This window comes from Papilio xuthus, unplaced genomic scaffold (genome assembly GCF_000836235.2).
Source record: "Papilio xuthus unplaced genomic scaffold, Pxut_1.1 DF825946.1, whole genome shotgun sequence".
Classification (NCBI taxonomy): Eukaryota; Metazoa; Arthropoda; class Insecta; order Lepidoptera; family Papilionidae; genus Papilio; species Papilio xuthus.
Window position 1 is genome coordinate 9489546 of NW_013532703.1, and position 25250 is coordinate 9514795.

Below are 25250 nucleotides of genomic sequence, written 5' to 3' on the forward strand. Positions count from 1 at the left end.
CCAGTTTGCAGTAGAGAGCTACTAATACTAACAAACTCTATCGTGAACACACAAGATATAATTTGCACTGTTAGTGCAAACGGAGGGTTGGTAATTTGATAGTCAATAAAGTTTGTTACCAGAGTGAAACCGCGACCTACCATAGAACGAGTGACATTGGAATTTTGAAGGTCCTTTTGACAGATACATATACTCAATTTGAGAGTACTCAAGTAACAAGACCCACCTTATGCAATGCTTATGCTCGAGTTTGTAAATATACATGTTTGTATATATGTTTTTGCCACCAAAACACAAACTTTGTAGGTTGTCAACATTTGTTATTGTTGAAAAATGTGGTTATTTGATTTAAGATTAATCAGAACTAAAGCAAATATACTAACAAATCTTGATGAGATATGATATTGAAAGGAACAACATAGTAATTGGTCGTTGCCTCTCCGTCCCTAAATATTTGGCTTTTGTTTACCACGCATGACGGAAGCTTTTGATATATCATCGACACATGACTTATCCAATAAGGTTAATGCGCTCCCTTTGATTTTAGGGAAAATATCATATTTTTACGTGTACATATTTAAAGATTTTGTATTACATGATTAAATATGATATAAATATTGATGTTTCGTAATGGTGTAATAAATTTATTGCCAAATCTTTTTACATACATTTTAACGTACAACATTTGTATATGTAAAGGTGAATTCTGTTTAATTTATTAGCGTATAACTCTAATGACAACTATATCAAATGAGATTAAGCTTTTCCTTGCTCTAAACGTGTTCATTAGAAAAGTTGTAGTTTTGATGTTATTTTTTATATTTTTTTTAATTCATTCGTATTTATTTACGATAATGGGCAATTGGTTATCGGTTCCGCTCGTGCGCCCGCTAAAGCCAGATTTCAATAGAGTATAATCTTGCCCTAATGAATCTCCAATCCGGATTACCGAGGGCCCGTATAATAGTCAGACGACGGCGGTTGCAAACGAGCCCCGGTTTAGCTTAGAAAAACTTTTATCCCTATGAACGTTGCGTACACACGACAGTAACCGCTACACTCACGCGCTAATAACAACTCAAACTCCGATCGAGTCTTACTACGAAACTAACACATATCATGATTTAAATAAGATATAGCATATCATTGAGACACCGGGCTTTAAAATCAGGTAGCCATGACTTTTATTTATCAGTAGTGTGAACAAAATTGTCTCTTAAACATTCCTCGCCGAGGACTTAATTATAAATAATATTGACAACATGGAAATTAGCGAGCGACGTCCGGTTTTCTCGATGATACGCAAACTTTCAAGGTCAGCCAGTGATGATTTAAGTGCTAGACCTTAACATGCTTGATTCCGTTCAATAAATCGCAAGGGCCACACGACACTGGGCTAATCCCATTGGCGAGCATTAGAGAGGCTTTGTGAGGACAGATCGCGCTCGCACGTCGAAATTACCTAGCAATTGGTAACCGAGCCGAATTGCCTCCCGGCTCAGCCTAAATCGGCTGCAGACACTTTTATTGCCCGGCGAAATCCCGCTGACCCGGCCTCGAGCCGATCCCGGCCTCCGCTTTATCCCAGGCCCGTTTAATCCCGGATTTGACGTCGAATAATCCGAACCCGTGTCGGATATCGCGTCGACACAGTCGCTCCCCACACTGCGCGCCTGCACCGCATCCTCTTGTTTTGATTTCGTATTTTATGTCGTGGTTCCATCGAACCCGTATTGAAATACACCATAACAATATCTTAATACCTTTATATCATTGCCTCTTATATTCACTCGACACTCATGCTTGCTTCATAGTAATGAAATAATTTATTTTTAATACGGCTGAATAAATCTGTATGACAAAAGTAATCCATAACTTTAATAAAGAGTCGGGATTATGGCTCGCGAAATGCGCTCTCGGATATTTGGTCGCAATTATATAAAATTGTATGCAAAAAATGAGCAAATTAATTTGTGTTTTCATCGGACGGTGCGTTATGCGAAAAATTGAAAGGCCGAGTGCAAATGAAACTGATTGCGACGTATTATTTCATTTTCACACCCAATTTTCATTCACAAATGCGTCGGGATATATCATAATGAAAAACTATAATTTGGAAAGTACAAAGTAACAGGATATTTTATTTGTACCTTTAGTTTGGTTTGAACATGAATAAAGCTCATATATTATTTAACATACAAAACGAGACGCATTTAATTGTAAATAGTTTCAAATGATAATGGATTCATTTAAAAGCTATGATAGATTCAAAATATAACTGTACTCGCATCGGATTCGTCGAAACGAGTAATTATGTTCCGCGTTTAGAAGGTAAAATTATATTTGACGCAAAGTGAACAGTCGCCTATTTCAATTTTAATGAGGATTATAGTTTCTAGTGCATTAAGAGCATTTCGCGCGGTAAAATTAATTACTAGATGGAGTCTAAACAGCGCGTTTCATTGCAAAGCCTAACGTTCGCACGCAATTTCGATTATCCTTAATCCTTCTCGTTCCTGCAATGCATTATTGTCCTTAATGACTGTATTCATGTTCTTTGATTTACTTCATATAACCAATAAATAAAACCTCCTTTGAAATGAACATTTACTCAAAAATAGGTTTTATGTGTATCTAAAAATAGACTATATAAAATATATTTTCCAACAGGTATAATTTCAGTACGCTATTTGCATATAATTTGGCAATACGATAAAATGCAACGTCACGTTACGTATATTTGGTATCACATTCAGCGCGTTCACATTTGTATCCTAATTCACTAATGACCCTCTACGGTCGCAACTAACATTAGGACAATTTAAGCGATAATGCCGCTAAGTCCACACTCGCAGGCCGTGGAATTACTGCGCGATGTTAATTTGTCGCGCAGTGTGGCCGCGCCCTAACACTGGGCTTTTAACTTTTCAAACGCGTTCATTAAGTGCACACCGATTATTTGGCCGCTATTTCGACGTGCATTGATCGAGAATTGTACGGTATTAGTGTTTCCACCAATGCGCTAATAATTCTTTATCCTCTTAATTATTTAATGCTTTGTTGGACCACTAACGAGTAATAATGCTAATCCTTGCTAATGCGCGACATGGTAATCACCTTTTTTGGTTAAATGAACATAGATTGATACATCGCTTGATGTGATAAACCGCAAATAACCGATATTGGTACGTAAATTCACTCTTTAATAATTCAGTTATAATTTTGTTTCATTATAGATTTCAAAAAATAAATGCAGGACATGCAAATTATAGAGAATCTTCTTATATATCAAATTCTCGTGTCACAATGTTACCTTAGTCGTCCGAAATAGATTGGCCGTTTTTTATGACATTTTAAAGCAAGCAAGCAAATCGACTACTATCTATTTTTCATAATCCTAAGTGATGAAGGTTGTCCACCATTTTTAATTATTTTTTGGTCAAAATTTTATATTTTAATTAAAAATAAAATATTTACCCTTAATTTTTATCCTTTTATCACCAGGCCCTATTTATAAATTTTAGTAATTTCTAGAAATTCCTTAGAAATTATTTATATACCGAAACAACGGTTGTCGGGTCAGCTAGTTAACTATAATTAAAAAAAAACCTTTTTAAAAATCTTTTAAATGAAAACTGTCTCTTAGATTAAAAAAAATAAACATATCTTATATACAGAGTTCTCTTTTGAATGAAAATTAATTTAAACTTAGTGAACGTACGAAACAAAAGTTGAGTGCAAAATTAGTCTCTAATCTGATACATCAGTCGTAAGCTTTCGGCGCAATCGAGTTAAAGGCCTCGATTAGTTAGCTGAGGTAACTTTTGTACGAACATTGTACATGGGGACACGGTAAGGTTATTCTAACTTAAATTTAGATACCTTTAATATACATATAACTTGCTTTTATTATTATACATTTTACTCTCAAACTAAACAGGTCAGTTGTAAAGACCCTTTGTGTCGATTTAGATGATAATTTTAACTTTAATAATTGGCTTAACCAATCTGATTACGGCAGAATAAACATAAGGTGCATATGTTCAAATTAACTTATCTAAAAGCCAATGATACAAGTTGCCATCTACAACCTGACCTGTAAAAACATACTAAAGTGACCTAATTAGTCGAGTATGACACTAAGCTAATAGAGTTGTTATTGTGTGTAATCTTTAGAATGAAATCGGTCATAGCGGTCAAGAAAGAGAGTTGAATGTATGGGTAAAAGGGTTGGTAGTTAGCATAGTGGCTAGGTAGTGTGAAGCCCCACTGTAAGCAACACGCGGCGTCTTTCGTCCCGTCTTGTCTCACCGCGCGCCCGCGCCGGATCGCCGCAGGATTAGGCCGGCTTTACCCCGCAACGTAACAAATACATCTCTATAGGCAATAGTTTTGGTCATGCTATTAAATATAAAACAAAATATTTTTTTTATTATTGTCGTTGATTTCGCTGGATGAATTAGAATTTTATTGGGTTTTAATTAACTCATTTGCATCTTTATGATTGTTATATTTAAATATTTGCAAATATTTACTTGCTCCGTATATTTATTACAATTAAGAACTATTATAATAAGTTTTCGTTAACGACTCGATTAAGGCTTTGACGAAATTTCGATTTCGACACGTGCTTTTAATGAGATGAAAAGTTTATTTTTTGTCGTCGATTTAAGTTTACATATTCTTTTAGTTAGGGACAATACCAAGTTGTCATACTTTCTTAACATAACTCCGAGCCAGTGCTGTGATACGGTCTCCGTGGTCCGTCAGGCCGGGCGCAACGCCGCCGCCGCCGCAGGATTTAGTAAACCGTCCGCCGCACATCGGCGCAGATTAATTATTTATGGCCGCCCCCTCTGCCCGCTGACCGCGCCCCGCTGCCCGGAGGGTAGCTTTAGCTCCCAGACGTTCTCCGATTCCTCTCTCATGCAAACTACTCGTCTTAACGCCGAATTGGCGGACAAACTTAAATATTTACAAATGTCGACTACGCGCCAGATATTAAGGTCGCTTTTGCTTTGTCTGAATAATTAAAGCGTTCTTTGTCTTCATCGTCCGGCGTAAACACCGGGCCCTCGCGATGACCACCTCGATGCGGTGGCTTTGACGTAAATCCACGTCGCATCTTTACAACGGTGATCTACTAAGCCTCGCCGCCGGCCGGCCCGACTAATGAATACCTACAAGATCATCGCTTTCATAACACAGTTCTGAGCTAAATACGTACGTCTCCGGCTCACCCCTGCGATACGTATCGAGTTATACGTACATGTCGTTTTAATCCTTAAGGCGTAGCAAAGCACGTAATATGTAGAAACCTTCTTAACCTAACAGGATTATCGTGCGGAGGCAAGCATTTCAGGGACGGATCACTCCGCCATCGGCGCGGCTAAGGCACAGATTTTATTACACAAATGAGATTAATACTCGAACACGCACACGATGACGTCGCAGGTCGCAGTGTAGGCAGGCTTCGTTCGCCTCGCGGCGCTCGCAATCTCAACCGCCGCCGCTCAATGAGCGGGGACAAATCAAAGTCGAATGAATTTGTTACGTCCCCGGCACGCGGCTTGGCGGCGCCTCGCTGACATCTTCTCTAGCTATTGTAGCTATTGCAACGATGTCAATTAAAATGGAAACGAGCGGGGCGTCCTCGAAAAGGCCATTTGTAACGCGGAGACAATCGCATCCTGGGGCGAAAACTGACAAACGATGGCGGTGTGATAGCGTATGTCTAAACCGTTGCCTTTTGAACTTCTTTGAGGCGGGAGTCGATAAGCGCGCCGGCGGGGAGTATTGTGGGACGCTCGTCACAATGGCACGTTCGTTTCGCGAATTTTCACCCACTGGTTAGTGGGTAAATATGTTAACGATCGACAAGGGACGAGACAAAAGCCATCGAATAAGACGAGAAGCGGCGCAGAGCGCGTTGCCACAACAACTGGTGAGATAATGATTTCACACACCACACTGTATATTCGCAAATAACAAAGAACACGAATTGCGCAAGAACTTGATGACAGCGAACATTTTGTTTAACATATTATGTACATATTTCTAGCTTTATTTATTTGAATACGACAAGGCTTTCTTAGAATATTTGATTTTGTTGCGTTCTCTTTTCAAATTAATTAAAGAAACATGTTAAAATAAAGTCCCTACTTTGATTTTGACCAGTTATAATTGTACATTTTAATAGTTTTATACTCGTAGTATTTGGATTTGTATATGTAGCAAATTTTTATACCAAGAATCTTAGTCTCCGGCAATAGATGACGCACCTTATTTTTGCTTTTTATTTTTTTAATCTATTAAATCACAGACGCAAATGTGGAATTAAAAGCGATATCAATTTGGCCGGAACCGATCGGGAGGACAACTTCACCATAAAACTTTACGATGTTGATTTTCGATACTTAATTTATATTCTTGTTCTCTTATACTTAACGAGTTCATTATTGAAACGTTAAGTGTAAAAAAACCAATATTGAAATAGTAATGAAAATCAAATAAATTTTACAACTTTAGTAGCCTTTTTTTAATTTCCAATAATTATGCATCTTTACTAAATTATACTCGCAGTAGCGGAAACAGAAGCTTAATCTAAAATTGATTAAAAATTTTGTTAAAAAATAAGTTAAAAAATCAGATTTCAGAATGATGCGGTTTTTTGAAAATAACAAATTAACGTATGTTCCTAAAGTATAAGCTATTAAATAAATAGTACTTTTTAATAATATTTTTTGCACATGCATGCTAATGTTTTAATGCGAATGTTTGGATGGATGGATGTTTGTATGAAGGTATCTCCTGAGCGGCTCAACGGATTTTGATGAAATAAGGCACACATGTAGAACATAATCTGGAAGAATACATAGGCAACTTATTAAGTTGTTATTTAATTCCAAGAGGACGGAGTCGCGGGCGATAGCTATTACTAGCATAGAATGCAAATACCGAAACTCGAGTGCAAAAAATATATCTCTGCTTTTCTCCTCGCAACAGATAGAAGCAACAATATTGCCATTAAGTGGGTCAATGTTTACACGAGGGGAATATGTCTCCTAATTAAAACCTTAAACGCGGTCTTTGACAGACGTAACGCCTTTACAATAACTGTTCGTGTTATCTATACCCCGTCGCTGTCGCTCTATGCTCGGAGGGAACGCCGGTGTCTTAACAATCTGATAATATTGAATTGAACTGTGGGATTGGACTAAATCATAGTTTATCAAGTTATTATATGTCTTATATACTAGCTGTTGCACGCGGCTCCGTCCGCTTGGAATAAAAAAAAATAGTAGCCTGTGTTCTTCCAGGTTATTTTCTATATGCCAAATTTCATTGAGATCCGTGCTGCTGTTCTGGATATATAATACATTCAAATATCCATCCATGCATCCAACCATCCAAACATTCGCATTCATAATATTAGTAAGATATCCCCGGTCAAATTTATACAAAACCATAACCGTTCTTTCTTTCTTTAAATTAATTATCTTTAAAAAGCAGTGATATAATAACGGTTATTCGTTAATTCGAGTAAATCTTTGTTTTAGTTTAACTTTTGATCTTATAAAATTACCATATTAATCGACTTTTATGAAGTTTTAGTGATTGATTTATTTCTAGCTTATTATATCTTGTCTGTTTTTATATAATTAATTACTAATTTATATGCAAGTCTTTTACTGCGAATTTTTTTCAAACGTCTCAATCGTTTGTTCGTAGTTACAACGCCCCGAAGATTTATTAATAAAATAATGACATAATATGTTTGTTTATAGCTTTAACTCGTTATTATTTTCATTCATAAATATATTAGAATGATTGCTATCTTCAGATTGTTAAACTCAGAGTCAGTGACATCGACTATGATATTTTTAAAAAGAAAGCTTTTAAGTACTAGATTATTTATACAACTTAACTTTAGTATGAAGCCGTTGAATTAAAATATTCGTAAAATAACAAAGTTTATGTTTAAATAGAGGTGGCTAGGAACAGAGCCTTATTGTAAAGTTAAATCTGGGACTTAAGGCGAGGTATAAACGCGCTGGGGTTTAAGGCGGGTAAGCCTCGCCGCTGCAAAGACCCGGTGTCGGGTTACTTTCCTAGACGCTACGTGGTCAGTCGCTGTACTTGCACAGATCTATGTGGATTACAACATTTATTATTTATTATGCAACAAATACAAGTTCAATAATTAGCTAAAATAGTAGATAGACTTTATGTTAATTGATAAAAGTCCATGCAAAATATTGTACTTACAAAATGATATACTCAAAGTTCTTGAATGTCTTTGTAGAGTAAAACAATTCTTACTTTGAGTCTCCACTCCCGACACAATTAAGTCATACTATTTACTGTAGTTGAAATGTAACAGAATACCATATTTTTAAGGGCTTTCTGTCCTAGACTCTTACTTCTACTGACACTTTGTATCATTCTTTCCCACCATTAGTCTGCAAAATTAAAAATATAAAAACAAATAAAAAACAAAAGACGATACTTTGAATGATGAAAATTAAAATGTTACACAAAGTATATAACTTCTCCCTAAATAAATAGAGATTTGAATCACTTATCTCGCTTAATGTTATCTTTTAATATACAATAAATTATAAATGTCAAGGTCGTTACGCACCGATAATAGTAATCGTAAATAAATTATAGAAATAGCAATATTTTCGTAAATATCTCTTTATATATCTATGTGTTCAAGTGGATTTTTTTTATTTATATAACCACATTTATTTTTTTTATGAACGATTCGCGACAGCGAAATATAATAAAAGCTCAAAAACAATAAAATAGTATGAACCCGAAAATATGAGAAAAGAAGAATTTGTCAAAAAATTACAAAAATAGTGTAAATAAAAAAAAATTAATTACGGATAGATGACAAATGTTTTACCCTTTAACAATCCTAAGTTTAACAATGGGAAAATAAACGGCTAAACACACACTCTAAAGTAGTTTATAGTAATGTCTGACGAAAGTATATTTTATTAGGAAATGCATATAGACATTCTATGATACAGGATGTTTAAAAATTATTCTGTCACAGTTTGACGCATATTAATATGACTGTTTTGTAAAATTATTAAAATATACTTTTTTCTGAATATTTTGTGGCTTAATTATTTCGTTATAAACAGATTTTAGTATACCTAGATTCTTCTGATTAATATTTAATCAAGATCGAATAGAAGATAAGATTATAATCTAAAAAAAAATCGAAATTTGATATAGAGAATATTAAATTCCGTATAATCTAAATAAATTAAAACAATTGTGTGTTTGTTTCTCATACGATTCTTAACCAATGCAAGAATTATGAAATAAATAGTGGGATGCTTTAAAGATGCCAAAGTTTGTTGTAATAAATGCGTGCACACTAGAAATTCTAACGTTAATTTGACTGTGTTATTCCATCGCATACTGGGACTATTCAGGAATAATATAAATACGATTTTTTTTTTGGTTAAATCTAAAATTTTCGGGCCTTAGGAAAAGCTACAAACACATCTTTAACAACCACTTTTTTTTCGTCTTCTCGAAACTTTTGATAACACTCTTTCCATTTTATAGAACCTCGACATTATTTAAAAAGGTATTATGCCAAATTGAATGTAATAATTTTATCTATTTTATTTGTAGTTAAATATAAATATATGTATTGTTTAGACAAGCATTAGACTGTCTGGCCGATGGTCAGGTGAAAGTTTGGGGGTGTGCTGTAAAGAGATTAGTACCGGGCTTACGTTTTAGCTTCGTCTCCATACGTTTCGTCACCGCTACCTCAAATATATTATAGTCCTTCACTCTCAATCCAATTTTAAAATTTAATATCAAAATGATTTGTTTTTCTATTACATGCACATGATGTTATGTTATCTGTAACATAAAATAAATTCATAAAATTCTTGTCTGTCTGTCTGCCTCCAAGTTTGAAGATGTTCTGAGTAATCTAAGAAGCGGCTAGATCTATTTTGACAAGACTTTAAGCGGACAGAAGGTTATGTACGCGGGAATAACGTTTTTTTTTTTAATTCACTCTGATCAAATAGTTCTATTTAGTCTATACAAGTTAGCTTATCTTATTCACAGGAAGGTGACCTCATGTAAAGAATTTTACTTACAGAAAATATGAAAATAGTTGATTGTTAGATGAGACACCCGCTGTCGTCGTAATTATAAAATAAATGAACGTTGCAAAACAATCGTATCAGGACAGATGAATAAATTTTATTATGATTTATTTTACAGCTTATAATTTTAATCTATGTTAATATTATCCTTGAACTTTTATGCATTTTAAATCTGCAATAAACTATATCAACTAGAAATATTAACGACCCATTAGAAATCATATTATTAAATGTTATGTCAAAAAATTAAAAAGTATCACGCTGTGTTTCTATTACTGTCAAAAAAAGAATGACAATACTGAATATAGAAATTATATCATTCATATAAAATGTATGTAAATATATACAAGATTATTTTAAAATTGGTCGTGTTAATCTCTATGATATCTAATTTATTTATAATAAAAGCAATATTTAACTGTAATAATGTTAATTTTAGGCAAAATATTAAGGCGGTAAAAATAAACTTTTCGAACCGGCTCATCAAATTATTTTCGCACTTAATTTACTCTTTAAGAGTAACTACTTATTTATGGTTGCTAATTTATAACCTTAACTGGTAATAATAATACATGTTATTAAGCTTTAAAAAATAACCGTGGGTTTCTGAAACCCAAAATACCCGTTTAAAACATAATGTTACCTCTGTTTTGTCAATATGAAAGACAACGGTCACGATGTTTTATTCACAGATTTTAGTATCTGAAACCCACGATAACTGGGTTAACCTTTTTTATGTGACAGTGGTGTTGTAGTAGTTAAAAGGTCTACATCAATGCCAATTTAATAAATCACATTTGTTTTATAATGTTATAGTAACTTTACTAAATCGTGCATAAAAAATCGATTAAATAGAATACATCGATACGAATTTCAAACATTATGTGAATTGAATTAATATGAAAAATCGATGTTTTCCGTTCGATTTTTGTAACATCCTTAATATAAAAAAGGGTTCACCCACACTACTTTGTAGTGACGTTCGATACTCATTATTATAAAAAATATGTAATAGAATTTCTAAATAAGTATTTATACAGTTCTAACTTAAAAGAAAAAATTATATGCACGTCGTCACAAAGTTACGTTTTCAAATTTTGTAGAAGTGTCAAATATAATCTAAAAACCCTATAGTTTTTTTTAATAGTTTATTTTACTGGCAATTTTTATACTAGTTTATTACAATTTGCCGAATTTGGATTTTTTCTTTATACTGGTAAACATTTGCATTGCGCATACTAATGAAATGAAAATCATCTTTTGCTTAAACTTTAAAGTTGCATGAAACACTCCATATATGATATCACTGATCTGCGTTTATCTAATTAGTATTACAGTTAAAAATTCTGTTCTTTATTTTTTACATTTCATTTCATTTTAAGCTATTTTTATCTAGTCAACAGATTTCATTAATTTTTTTGACATTAGCATTAGTTATATGAATGAGCGTTTAATTAATTTGCCAAATGTTAATATATGTGTCTTAAAAAGTGTAATATTCCTGATAATCAACGATTAACATTTACGACAAAAACTACATTTCTTATGCAAGTTTTTAATTATCTCTTATTAAAAATATACGGATTCCATTTTTTTTTAATCATACTGTATTACTTATTTTTTACTCGAAACTAAAATAGTATAATATTTATAGTATAAAAGCTGATTACATTTTATATTTGTAGCCTTTATATATATATATATATATATATACTAACATCTTCGCACGACCACACAGAAGGCAGACGTGAAGTGGAAGCAATTCCGCGTTTCGTCTGATGAGTGTGCTTCCCGGAGGCCTAATTTAGTCTTCTTTCCCTTCCCACCCTTTTTATTATAAGGAATGGATGGGAACTGGAAGTGGACTTTCCGGATGAGAGGATGCATGGAAAGGGAAAATATTTTCTTTCTGTGCATCCTCTCCTCCGTCGATTAAAGGTAGGCAATGCATATAGAATTGCGTATGTCTATGGGCAACGGTCACTTCGCTATTTCAGCGATCGCAGGTGGCCGCTCGCTCGTTTGCCACCATATATTTATATATATATATATATTTAGTAACCTTTTCCAATTGTCTTTATCTTCTCCCTGTTTGATCCAATCTCTTCCCTTTTCTTGTACTATATCGCCTTCACAATGATGATTTGGTCTATTGACATTTTTCGCAAAATAGACCACATAAAAAAAATTATAACAACCCTAAATACATACTGTACTTTAACTTCTGTTAAATTCTATACGATTTTCCAAAATATCTTTAAGGAAAAAGGCATTAGTTTAAAAAAGAAATATATCATTTTATCAGGAAACAAAGCACTTTCAATGTAATATCCAGTTTGTCTTTCAATGTGAAAGAATCAGACATATAATACGTGGTTAGGACTAACTTAACGAGCATTTTTACACGGACATACACGAGTGCAGGATTTAAGAGATTAGTACAACGCGACACGACACGGTATTTGCGAGGTTTCAGCATCCGTCACGATAGACCGACTTATCCGATCTAAATAGATCACGCCTCACGAAAGCGATGTACCAACACGCAAATCCAAAGGCCGTTTTACCAACATAAGTGTGTTTTTTACCCGACTGACAAAGAGGGCAATGTTTTACGCGCAGAATACGAGTATTATATGTAGTGTTAGGAAGAAAATCTGGAAATGTGGCAGGGTATTGACCCTTCACTACTAAAATGTCGACGTTTATGTCCCCTCACTATTCATTCTGACACTGGACTTTGTTACGAAAGCACGTCATTCGCGTCAAAGGATTCTAGCTAATAATGTCTAAAAGTAGGTACATATATGATGCAGGATTTGTATTCTATAAACTCTAAATAGTCAGAGTATGGCTTTGTATGTAAAGAAATAACAAATATAATAAACACCAAATTGATTAATCCATTACAATGTGGTAAGTAAAAGTATTTGTGTTAAAAACAATATAAACATATTTTGAACGTTTAAAATTTGTTACATAATGTTGATTGAATGAAAGGTCAGAGTGCAGAAAAACATGATCGACATGCGAGCTAATCTGTAGTTTTATATAACTATTTTAATAAAAAATATTCATGTATTATCTTTCATCCGTTATAGATTTAGTAAAATTCCATAAATTAATTTCAACAGTAGACAAACGCTGTTTTAGTTTTTCAAAATCTCACTTTTCACTACCTGATTCATATCTAAAATTAACTAAGAGTACAAAACAAGAATAATATTGAATAATCTTGATGTTTGTAAAGAATTTTAACACAAGATTCTTGTGCATTAATGTTACTTTAAAACGTCAGTCCGGGACGCGCGTTGATCGCGTCACTAGGGGGCGCCTCCTTCGCTCATTTAATTCTTGTTAGTCTAAAGTTTTAATTCGCACTACTTATAGGTTGCGAGCTCCTTGACATCGACGTGAAATCCTTTGTTAAGGACTGAACTCTTTTCAAGTACGCTTAGGTCGGCTAAGCCCCGGCTGCGCTGTGTAAGCTTCGCTCTGCGCCCGCGCCCGCTACCGCCCCCGCACCCGCTTCCGTTCAAGATCCTAATTGATATTTTATGTTACAGTAATGAACGCTGCGCTTAACCTCGCACAAGTCTTGAGCAAGCTGCGCTCAGAAAACAGTCGCTTTTAATGGTGTATATAACACAAGAAGTTGTATAAAGATAAAATGTGTTAGCGTATTTTTGCTCCCAAAAGTTAAGCTCTATTTTGCAAAAAACAAAAGACAACTTTATCCCGTACACTTAAATGTCTACTGGAATTTAGAGACGCAATATTTTACAGTATTAATGCAAGAAATTAATAAAGTCCGCCTTTATGGCAGCAGGATTTAATTGACCGGACTGGCGGGCGAGCGCACACCACCAAATCTCGTCTAATCCATGCTTAACTACAGACTATAGGTGTTAACCCTGAAACTACCCGAACCACCCTCGAAAACGCCCAACGAAGAAAACTATCCAAACTTACTTTAAACGATTATACTCGTTCGAAAATTCCGGTTATTTTGTACGTTAAGCCAGGAGTAGGGCCGCTTCGAGTAGCGTGCCAGTATTATTAAACGATTATTGTGCCGCAAAATTTATAATTTTGAATACGGTGAGCCGGTATTCTGTTGAACCCGCTACCCGGATGGTATTATGTAAATTCAATAACAGCGAGTGGAACCGAAAGCTTTGTATTGTTTTCAATTGATAGCTTATAACAATAATATTAGTATATTGCGATATACATGTAGAGATAGAATAGTTAGGTGTAATTATAATATTTCGGCGCACCAGGTTCATGGCCTTCATATCGATCTTCTGTCATATCAGCCGTCCCTTCTTGATCATTTCACCTTTCAGATCCATCCGTCTCTTCCTAGGCCGAACTCTACCGTTGTACGCCTCCACACTCATAACTAAAATTCTCCTTGTCGCGATTCTACCATCCTTTTAACATGTCCATACTAAGCTAACCTTTTACTTATTAATAGTTATAACATTTTTTGTACGTTAAGTCCATAGGAACAAAGTAGGTCCGCTCTTATATATTAAAATAAAACGAGTCAATACAATTGACTTCTAATGCATTTTCGTAATTTTAAAGAACACTTTCAAACAATAAGAAAAACGTTAAATCTGAGTGTCTACTTTCAAAATATATTTTATAATTAAGTAAGCACTACGAAATTCAAGCATCGCTGTGCTCATCAAAATAAAAAAAATATATAGGAAAATGGCGTGAACTATTTAATATCGGCCTAAAGAAGCGCCTACAAAGAGGTCGGTAAAAGCACGGACCGGTACAAAGCGGGCTCTGGCCGCCAGACATGGAACAAGGATTAATTATTATTTTAAACATTTCACTCGGTTTTTTGCCGCGTCCGCGAGCAAGTCAAAAGCATTGCTTTCTCGCTTGAAAAGTTGCTAAATAATTAAGAAGCTTTCTTAACGACAGGCGATTCGACGTTCTACGTTAAGTAGCACTTTTATTTTAAAAGCGGACAAGAAGTTTTTTCATAATGGTCTTTACGTTCTTCCCGGTTCATTTGATGGATGCTTACTATTTATGAATAATTTTTTGCATGAAAATACTATACTAAGTATTTTCATGCAAAAAATTATTCACTATACTTTAGTTCATCACATTATTCCCAAGACAAATGTATTTTTATCGTCCAAAACCTAAAGGCATACAATTTTCAACCTATATCCAAAAAAGTATTTAAGAACCAGAAAAAATAATAATGACTTGCTTGAATCAACCATAGACATAACTTTTTGTTCAGGTAAAACACTACCGGTGCACTGCGTGGTGGAAGCGGTATCGTCTTTGGAGGAGGGCACGTGGCGTCGCCGCGCCGTGGTAGAGACGGATAGCTACGTCATCATCCCCGCCGCCACCGCCTTCCACGAGCTGGTCCCCGCCGCCATGATGAGGCTCGGATACCCCCATGAACTCGCTGCCTCCGCTAAAGGTATGTTACTAAATCTTTTTATGAAAGAAAGCAAATAAACATTAAAAAAAAAACTGTAACAATACACACGGGAATATATTATCTTATATTTTTATTAAAATTTTTAATGCGAAAGTTTGGATGGATGACTAAATGCATGTTTTTAAGAAGGTATCTGCAGAACAGCTGCATAGGCCTTGATGATATTTGGCATAGATTATTCAATATAGCATGCAAGATTACATAGGCAACTATTTTTTTTTATTCCGCGAAGACGGAGTCGAGGACAACAGCCAGTAATTTTATAACCAGAGGGACATAGATAAATAAAAACAGAACTGGAATTAATAGTAAAGTAAGAGGTAGGCTCGCAAGCATTTTACTGTACAGGCAAAATTTAAAACTGGATAATATAATATTATCCTCAACAAATAACTAAAGAACTGCCTAGAATTCGTATTAAGATAAGTTTTATCACATACATAACCTTTGGTACGATACGATTATATCAAGTGCGTTGTTATCAAAAAAATGAAACGTGCGTAATTAAGTAGAATGCAAATGTTTGGCACATATTATTATGTTCCTAATTGCGCCCATCGTAAAAAAAAATGTTTTTTTACTTTTAACCATGTCAAATAACGTAATTACTCATCAATCCATCCATGTTTTAAATAGAACGTTCCAGAATAACTGTGTCTATTTAATTATGTTATTTCTAGCAGACCAATATGTCTGTTCCATCGTGACTTCCGACCACTTGAAGACAAATGTTCCTGTCCTTGAACTAAAAAGTATGAGGTGTCGTATTTTCATTCTAGAGTCTAATAGGAGCACTTGCAGTCAGCAAGGGTTATTGGATTTTGTTTAACGGTTACGAGTAAAATGTAACACACGTAATTACATTGCTCTTTAATTGTTCTAGGTTCAGTGGTAATAAACAACTGGAAACCACTCTCCTTCGAGAAGATCTCTGATGGTCCACTGGTGACTGTAGGCGAGGTGTTGGGTGAGCTGACGACTGTCGCCACGCTGCGGATCCAACTCCTTAGACCGAGGCTTACACCGCTCCAGGATATTAAGGACAAACTTTTAAGGCTGTTGCTGGTGCAGAGCAGACCTTTGTTGATTTCAACTGGATGCCCTTTAGATGAGGTACTTTGATTTTTTTTAATATTATCATTAAGTGTTATATGTTTACTTTATGAATAACTACTAGTATCAAGTACGAAAGGATTGTTTGTCCCATTTTTAAGTATAATATGACTATAACTGATGTTATAATACTTTACCAAATTACGGTACCTTATGGTTTATCTCTTGTCCTTTTCTAATTAATTCAGTAGCAATAATGCGAATGTTTGGTTGGATTGATGGTGGGATAGATGGATGTGTTTTTGAATGTATCTCCAGAACCGCTGAACGGAACTCGATGAAATTTGGCATACATATAGAACATAGTCTGGAAGAATACATAGGCTACTAATTGTGTTTGTTTTTAATTCCGCGCAAACGGAGTCGCGGGCGACAGCTACTTAATTTATAATAATTAAAATATTGTATTATATCAGATATTAAGGAAATTAGATTAAAGGTAATTGGTTCATTTTGAACGTGGGAGTTGACCAGCTATAAATATTGCAGCTCAACAAGCTTATAATTATAATATGTGCATCTAAATACTTAATGTGAAGCCACACTAGTTGATATGAAGTACAGCTTGCTTGTAAACTCTTTAATCTTAAATTATGTCGTGAAATGAAAACTTCGGCATTTTTAAACATGTTCAATGTACTTTATTTAAAAATGTTATGTTTTTACACTAACAATGTTATTATACTATTGTGGAGAAGTGGAGAAAGCTAGACATAAAAAGAATTATTAAAATGTCCTTTTTAGTGTTAATTTATAAAATTTGGTATTCATTTCTTTAGAGTTACAATTTAGTTAGTAGCAGCTTTTGCCCGCGACTTCGTCCATGCTAAATAAAACAAGGACGGAATAAAAAGTTTCCGAAGTTCGTCTTCTGGTTCCTGGTTCTTAGCTACCATATTTCTGCCTTCAAGAGTTACAAATAGTGATACCACCACGACTTTCTTTGACATGTTTAGAGTTCTACGATTTAAAAAATTTAGAATCACTAATGATGAAAACTAGACAATTGTTAGTAAAATTATCCTAAGGCATTGTACAAGATTTTCTAAACGCCTGTCATTTCAATATTCATCGAGGGGGTTCGTGTATTAAAACCGTACAATTTGATGTTGGGCGACAGGCGTTCGCTACACTGAGCTAAACCGCCGTTCACAATGTACCAACGACGATGTAATGTTCTTTAATGCTTGATTGTTGTAACCCCGGGCGCTCCCCTCGTAGACTAAACCCAAACCCCCCACCTTATTATCGTCAAACTTATTGTTTTCCATAAGCTCGCAGTCCATTGAAACAGAACGTTTATAATTTTTAAGTGTCGAGAGCTATTGAAATTTTGTATAGCAATTAGGTACGTTATTTTATAACCTCTTTAAGCTTTTTAAACTATATTTTATTTTTATTTTAAATATATATCAAAAGCAAATTTTATAGACTGAACATAGCTATATAATCCTGTAAGATTTAAAGTTTATAAATAAGAATGTAATAGTTATTTAAGAACTTTCTTACTAATTTCTTCGTTTCACATACCGTGGTTTATTCAGAATTAAAATTTTGTTAAGTAACAAATTATAGTTATAGTAAGACGTTAAAATATTATTTAAATATGATAATTAATAAATAAACGATTACGTCCCCTTGACATCCCATTAACATCAAATCTTTTGAATAAATTTATCTTTGAAGCGTTCTGTGAAACGTCAAATTAATGAGAACATCTCACAACAAGGTCGGATTTGAAGAACTCGCGATGGAGACAGATTATCAAACTCTTACTTAAGTAGCTCGTGTATTTCGTAGGTCGTTATAATTTGCGAGGTTACGCTTAAGTCCCTACTAATAAGGATCATCAGTTAGGGAAGAATTAGAAGTGGCATTTGTTTTCATGTTAACGCTGCCACGCTTCGACAATGTGATATACAGATTTTTACTTTAGTATTCTATTCTTATCCTTTACTTAAAGAAAATTATCACATGAATGAAAATATTACTTGTAGTTTGAATTACGATATGTAGAGGGTATAGCTGTAAACAATATAGTCAAAAAAGATTAAGTGTGGAATTTAATATTAATGTATCTTGTACGTCCTCTGGATAGAATATCACTTTCAACTTCAGAATATATAGAGCTACACATACATAACATCCGATAAGTATAGCTTTTTGTTCTAAGTAGTGGAATTCGAATCCTTAGACAGACAGGCATAAATTCGGCGACGCGATGAACACCTGCCTCATACGAGCGATCTCCATGCATAATAAATTTAATTGAATCTCAGACTCATCCGCGCCCCGCGCCTTATTATAATTTCCTAAATATACACCTTGTAGCGAACGGGTTAGAGCGAAGGGCCCTCGTCTTACCGACTACGAGAGTGAAAGAGGGTTAAAAGGAGTTTTAGATGTACCAACGCTTTTGATCTTATTAATACCATAAAATAATGCTTTATAATCTTATTAAAGGCGAGGTTAGCGCTCGTTGCGCCCTCCCGCGGCTTTAGCGCCGCAACGCAGACGCCCGGATCTATTCCGCGTTTTGCCAAATATCTGAAACACGTGTAAATGGGGCTTTCATATCAAATCAATATTTTATAGATTTACTAGAAATTTCGTATATTGTGCAAATCAATGAAATCCATATTCTACTTAATTAAATGTCATAAATAACGTAAAAATACGGTTCTCTTTGCAACACATTTTTATCTCAACTTCGTTACATATCTATGACGCAGTTCGATATATTCGTTCAAATTTTGTATTATTATTTGAATATAATATAGAAAGGGTTAAGTTATTTATGAACAAAGGTAAAAGTCAAGGGAAGTTTGTAGCAAATGAACCGAACGAACTCCAGACCGGAACAGATAATCAAACACTTCCGAGTCAAAAGTTTGCAGCTAAACGTCAGATGAACGATGATGGCGTTATGGTAATTTATTATGCCAATTTGAGCTTGTGAAATGTTCCTTTTAACTTGTAAATATAAAGGAAAATTGTGCACAAAAATATTATAAGAATAAGTACAATTTATTAAACATTAATTCCATCAGAGCGTAAAGTAGCGTATGTACACACGAGGAGAACAATATCTGATAACGGTAAGCCTATTGTATTCAAAGTCGTCCTTTCCAGTGCCGAGAATGATTTCAATCACACACCGAATTACGTACTTAGGCGGATTACACGTGACAAAGTTATCAGGCAGAGGCGCCAGCTCTTGTAAATCTTGCTCGCGGCTGAAGGAGAGACAATATCTCAGAACAAATATGACCGCACTATTTAAAAACATAAAACAAAGAACGGATTAACGCATCACTCCGGTTGGGCGCTAACACCTCGCGCTTGACATGATTTATAGGCACAATCTGGATGTTGTTACGCGCACAATTATTTACTTTAGTTTGATTTGGCAACGCGCAATGCAAACTGGAGGGAGTGACAGCTCGCTTGACGACGTAATCGCTGCCATTGTAGTGTGTAATCTAGCGATACGAACAGATCTCACTTGCATAACCACCGAGCTAAACAAACCCGACGGCCGCCCGCCGGCGCGTAATCTGACAACTTCTTTTATGATTGACTACTCGCTGATTAATATCACATCAAACAAGCACCTTGTCACTTAATGCTGATTAAATAATTGTGAAATTCATATCTATCACAACAGAGTCGTCTCTTAATAAATGTATATCTAGAGCGCGGCAATGCCGGGGATGTTTTCCAAACGAGTTACCGATGCGATACCTTTTAGTTGAACTACTTAGGTTGCGGCCGCTGCCGGTACTTTGTCGAAGGTGCAATGGGAGGGCGCTAATTGTTAAGACGCCCTTCCCGCTCATTGTTTTAGAGCAGGCCATGATTGAAGTTTCGGCGGCGCGGGGCAGGAGTGATGTGCACTAACCACCGAGTAAACAGGCCGAGGCGTCAGTACCGCGATCGCTCGGCATGACACATACATTAACAGCCGGCCCAATATTTTCATAATCTAATGGCGATGTTCTGTGAAACAATGCTCTTGTGTATTCAAACAATTACCTCTGTATCTTTTGCTGGTTAGACTGGCCTCCTTAAAACTGTCTAAAAATGTTTGCCGCTACCTTTTGTTTATATTTGTTGTTCAATCTAATAGCGGTCGAAGGTTTGAAAGGTTGTTTTTTGTTGCAGGTCACATTAGCTCAGATTTGTAGAGGGCAAGATCGTACACCGGGACCTCACAATTTCCACGAGCCATCTGAAGACATGCGCAGAAAATTCGAATCTTGGTGGAGCGCCCAAGTTTCGCCGCGGCCGCCACCATTTAGTCCACGCCATTATTCGTCACCTGTGCCTAAAAATCGCTCGCCTACTCTTAACGCTATACCAGATCATTTGCATCCAGCGTTGCAGACGGTCCAAAACCAATATCCGACACAGAAAACTAGAATGAGGACAAGCTTTGATCCTGAACTTGAATTGCCGAAGTTGCAGCGTTGGTTTTCTGAAAATCAACACCCAAGCCGGCAACAGATACAACAATATGTAAGGGAATTAAACAATTTAGAATCAAGACGTGGTCGTAAACCGTTAGACGTGAACAATGTCGTATATTGGTTTAAAAATGCTCGAGCTGCACAAAAACGTGCCGAACTACGCAACATTGGAGGTATTGGTTGTCATCTTGGTGTAAATGGTTTTAATAGTAGGAGTCATAGTCCATCCAATGGATCTTTGATGGCGAGTAATGACAATTACGCGATGCAAGATCGCAATTCAATGAAGAGTCCTATGCAAATGTCAGGCAGTCCCGGCAGATATCCAATGTCTATAATGTCCGAAGACAATTTGTCGAATGCGGGATCCGATTTGGAAGACGACGGCGGGGATTTAAATCCAGATGATAGGCCTGAAAGTCCTGACGCACCCCTCTCTCTTATAACTACAAAGAAGAATAATAATGACGAAGAAATGTCCAAACAATCACCGAAGCCTCCCGATATTATAAAGGTAATTAAATATCTTATCATGGCTTCCCAGTAACTAAATCTGTTTTAATTTTGTCTTAGTAGTAAGCAAGTAAAATAAATCCATTGTAAATGAGAAATTTTAAATTCTCCTACATGACAAGTAAATTAAAAATAGATGTCTAAACAATATTATTTTTCAGGTGCATGATATAAAGCAGGAGCTGCGTGACTTGACCAGATCTGATCAAACAAATTCTCCTCAACGATCTCCTGACAAGAACAGCGACAGCTCTCACAATAACAATAATAATGTAAAAGAAGAAAACGGAATAACAGACGAGCAAGACGTGGCTTCCGATGACGACATCGTGCAAGAACGACACTATCGTCCTTCAACGCCGCATCTGGATCGCTTACCCTTCCCTATGGTACCGAATCATCCGATGTTCGGTCACGGCATCATGTACATGAGCCAATACATGACTGGTTTCCCTGGCGTGGGTCCAGTACCCGGTGAAGGCGCCAGCGGCTTAAACCTAGCTCTCGCTGGTGCATCTGACGAAAGACGCAAACGTAACCGCACTTTTATAGATCCGGTCTCCGAAGTCCCGGTTCTCGAACAATGGTTTTCAATGAACACCCATCCTTCTCATAATCTCATACTGAAGTACACAGAAGAGCTGAATAGGATGCCGTATAGGCAAAAATTTCCTCGACTGGAATCAAAGAATGTTCAGTTCTGGTTCAAAAATCGACGGGCCAAGTGTAAGAGACTGAAAATGTCGCTGTACGAACCGTCTTCACCCAGCCACTACTCGCATCCCGGCCATCACGCTATTGCTGAGCGAAAGATGGTGTGAACTATTCGTAATACAAACTATGACTAGAACTATTTGAATCGCGAGTAGAAATAGCAACGACTATAGAATTTTAAAGCGAGTAGCGACTCTACATTTCTCTAAATAACCTTAAACCCCAAATGAAGGTCATTAATTGTATTTCGCGTCTATATCTTATTAAACTTGTACTAAATATAAATAAGCAATGAATTATTAAATAGAACGATAGTCAGTTGAATATGATGCAGTCGCTTACAATATTACAGCTCTTTGTTTCAGGATCTTTAGTAAGTTAACTCGCGACATATTTTAACTTATACTTGGTTTATCGATACATGTTATGGCACAAAACGCTTCAAGTAAATTACATAATGAGTGATCTTGGAGTTGTATTAACGCTTGTGATTAGAATCACATGATTTCGTTTCTAATTTCAGCGTGTATTACGAAAGACTGAATTCGAATCGTTTATGGTATGTAGTGCCATGTTAGAAATAAAAATGAATCAGTTCTGTACAGATTATATTTTTAAATTCTTTATATAGCATAATAATTCGATAACAGACTATCGATTATTTGACATTGAATCGATGTAAATAATTAGTTGGAAAGATTTTAAATTTCATATTGCTTAGACGGGCCGTAAATTGTCTTTGAATTGTATTTGAACATTTGTAGAGCGATCAGTCGTATTCTATATATGAATCTCAACTCTACCGATAAGTACATTCGCTTTGTATATAAATAATTTAGAATTAAATTTATTTATTATATATTAAATTAGTGATGTTATTGTGCATTATATTAGTTATAAAATTTGTTAGTTAATACTCGTATGAATGGATATTCTCACCAAACGTTCCATTACTATTATAAGTAGTAACGTAGAAGGCGTAAAGTAGAGTACACTTTTAGAATCGTATTAAATGTTATATGTAATTAATGAGTCATTTAATATAGATATACGTATGTTAAATTGTATTGCACATAAAAGTAGATCATTTAAAATTGTAGATTAAATTGAACTACGTGTAGTAAAAACTCTTAAGCTTAAAAACTTCGATGTTAATAAATTCTTTGAGATAAATTTGATATCTCAAGTCACATATTACGCACATTCCTTTATTCGTAATATATTTAAATAATACTTCCACAATCCAAAGATTGGTTCGTGTTATAGAATTATTATAATTATTTTGATTACCAAAATCGTATCCAATATCAAAGATATCATCTCAACGTTGAATTAATTATATTTTTTTTTCTTTTAGGACAACTTTTATTGAGAAGTTATCGCGAATATTATCGGAAATATAAAACATAGACATCTGTATTTATCTTATAATTTGCATAGAAATGTTTGGAATTCAAAAATGTCTTCTATTTTTAGTTATATTTTTATTTATTCCTATATATTCATATGTGAAAATTATTGGATTTTTTTGTCATATACTCAAGAAATCTGGCTTATTAAAAATCATATTTTTTTGACAATAAAGTAAAATTATTTGTTGTTCTAATTTGTAGTAATCTGTGGATCCAATAATTTTTAACACATTTTCAAATTTTAATAATATTAAGTGATGTAAAACATATAGGCATATCCATCGCCTTCCACGTTCCTTATTTTTTCCTCACATGCATTTATTTTGGATATAAAAACAGCAATAGTGAACAAACATTTTCAGATATACGATGTCTATTTGTCTAGCAGTATTTACGCATTTACTATTCGAGGCTGTAACACATTATTGGAATATTGTTTTGTAGTTTTTAGAGTCATGAAAGATAGACCCAATTCACATCTGTATATATTGATCGAATAGAAACACATGAACAATTACAAAATATAATGATAACGTAAAAAGTATAGTCAGCTGCATAATATTACATACACTGTATAAAATTACATAAATTACAAAAACTGAAGAGAAAATATGTATTTGGCGACTTTGGTTGTACTTATATAATTGATTACTATAGGAGTTCCTATCTGGATATCTTGTCTGCTACTTTATTTTTGCAGCTGACTGTACGAAAAGTAGCAGTTTGTTTTGTGTGTGAAAAAGGGTCTATTTAATTATGATTGTATCGTTCATCACTAGATATATTTCCACATACATTGTTTTGTTATCTCCATGTTATGCTTGTTTTGTGAAGCTGTGATGATATTTCCAAATAATGTAAATATTTTATTAATTGTTAAGTTAAGGATTTCTATTGTAATTCGTCACTAGGCTCATACGAACAATTAAGCATTAATTTGCTTAGATAATGGAAAATAAATTGGCTAAATGTTTATTCCATTCAATTATAAACGAAAAATTAAATGAATATATCTACAATTCAAATTGACTTTCCTTTTAGTTTTAAATTACCTCAACAATTCTTCTATAATAAGAGTATTGTTTTTTCTTTGAGGAGGGGGATCTTTGAAAAAATGCCCAGCCTTTTGGGGGAAAGACGCTAGGCTTGGATCACTAAAACCCTCCCGGAGGCCATCATCAAGTGCGATTCGAAGCGTCAATAGCGTAATGGTCGTATACCACGTCCTAGTACAAGCCTAGAGCTTAGTTTGAACGGTACAAAAACTATTAAGCAAATTAACGAAATTCTGTTAATATTTAAAAAAAAACTATCCTGAGTCCCGGGATCTTGAAACGCACCGCGACTCTAAGAATCTAAATAAAAGTTTGGTTGTATACTGAAGCTTCTATTT

General features: G+C 34.8%; 1 protein-coding gene across 1 annotated transcript in view; it reads left to right on the plus strand.

Annotated features, from left to right (window-relative positions):
* Positions 1-24449, plus strand: part of dve (SATB1_N and homeodomain domain-containing protein dve) — a 72840-nt gene extending 48391 nt beyond the window's left edge. The window contains exons 3-6 of the mRNA XM_013321152.1: positions 15427-15615; positions 16520-16749; positions 20914-21732; positions 21893-24449. Coding sequence (XP_013176606.1) covers positions 15427-15615; positions 16520-16749; positions 20914-21732; positions 21893-22552 — 1898 coding nt within the window. The 3' untranslated portion in view covers positions 22553-24449. The remainder of the gene's footprint in view (positions 1-15426; positions 15616-16519; positions 16750-20913; positions 21733-21892) is intronic.
* Positions 24450-25250: the final 801 nt, after the last annotated feature.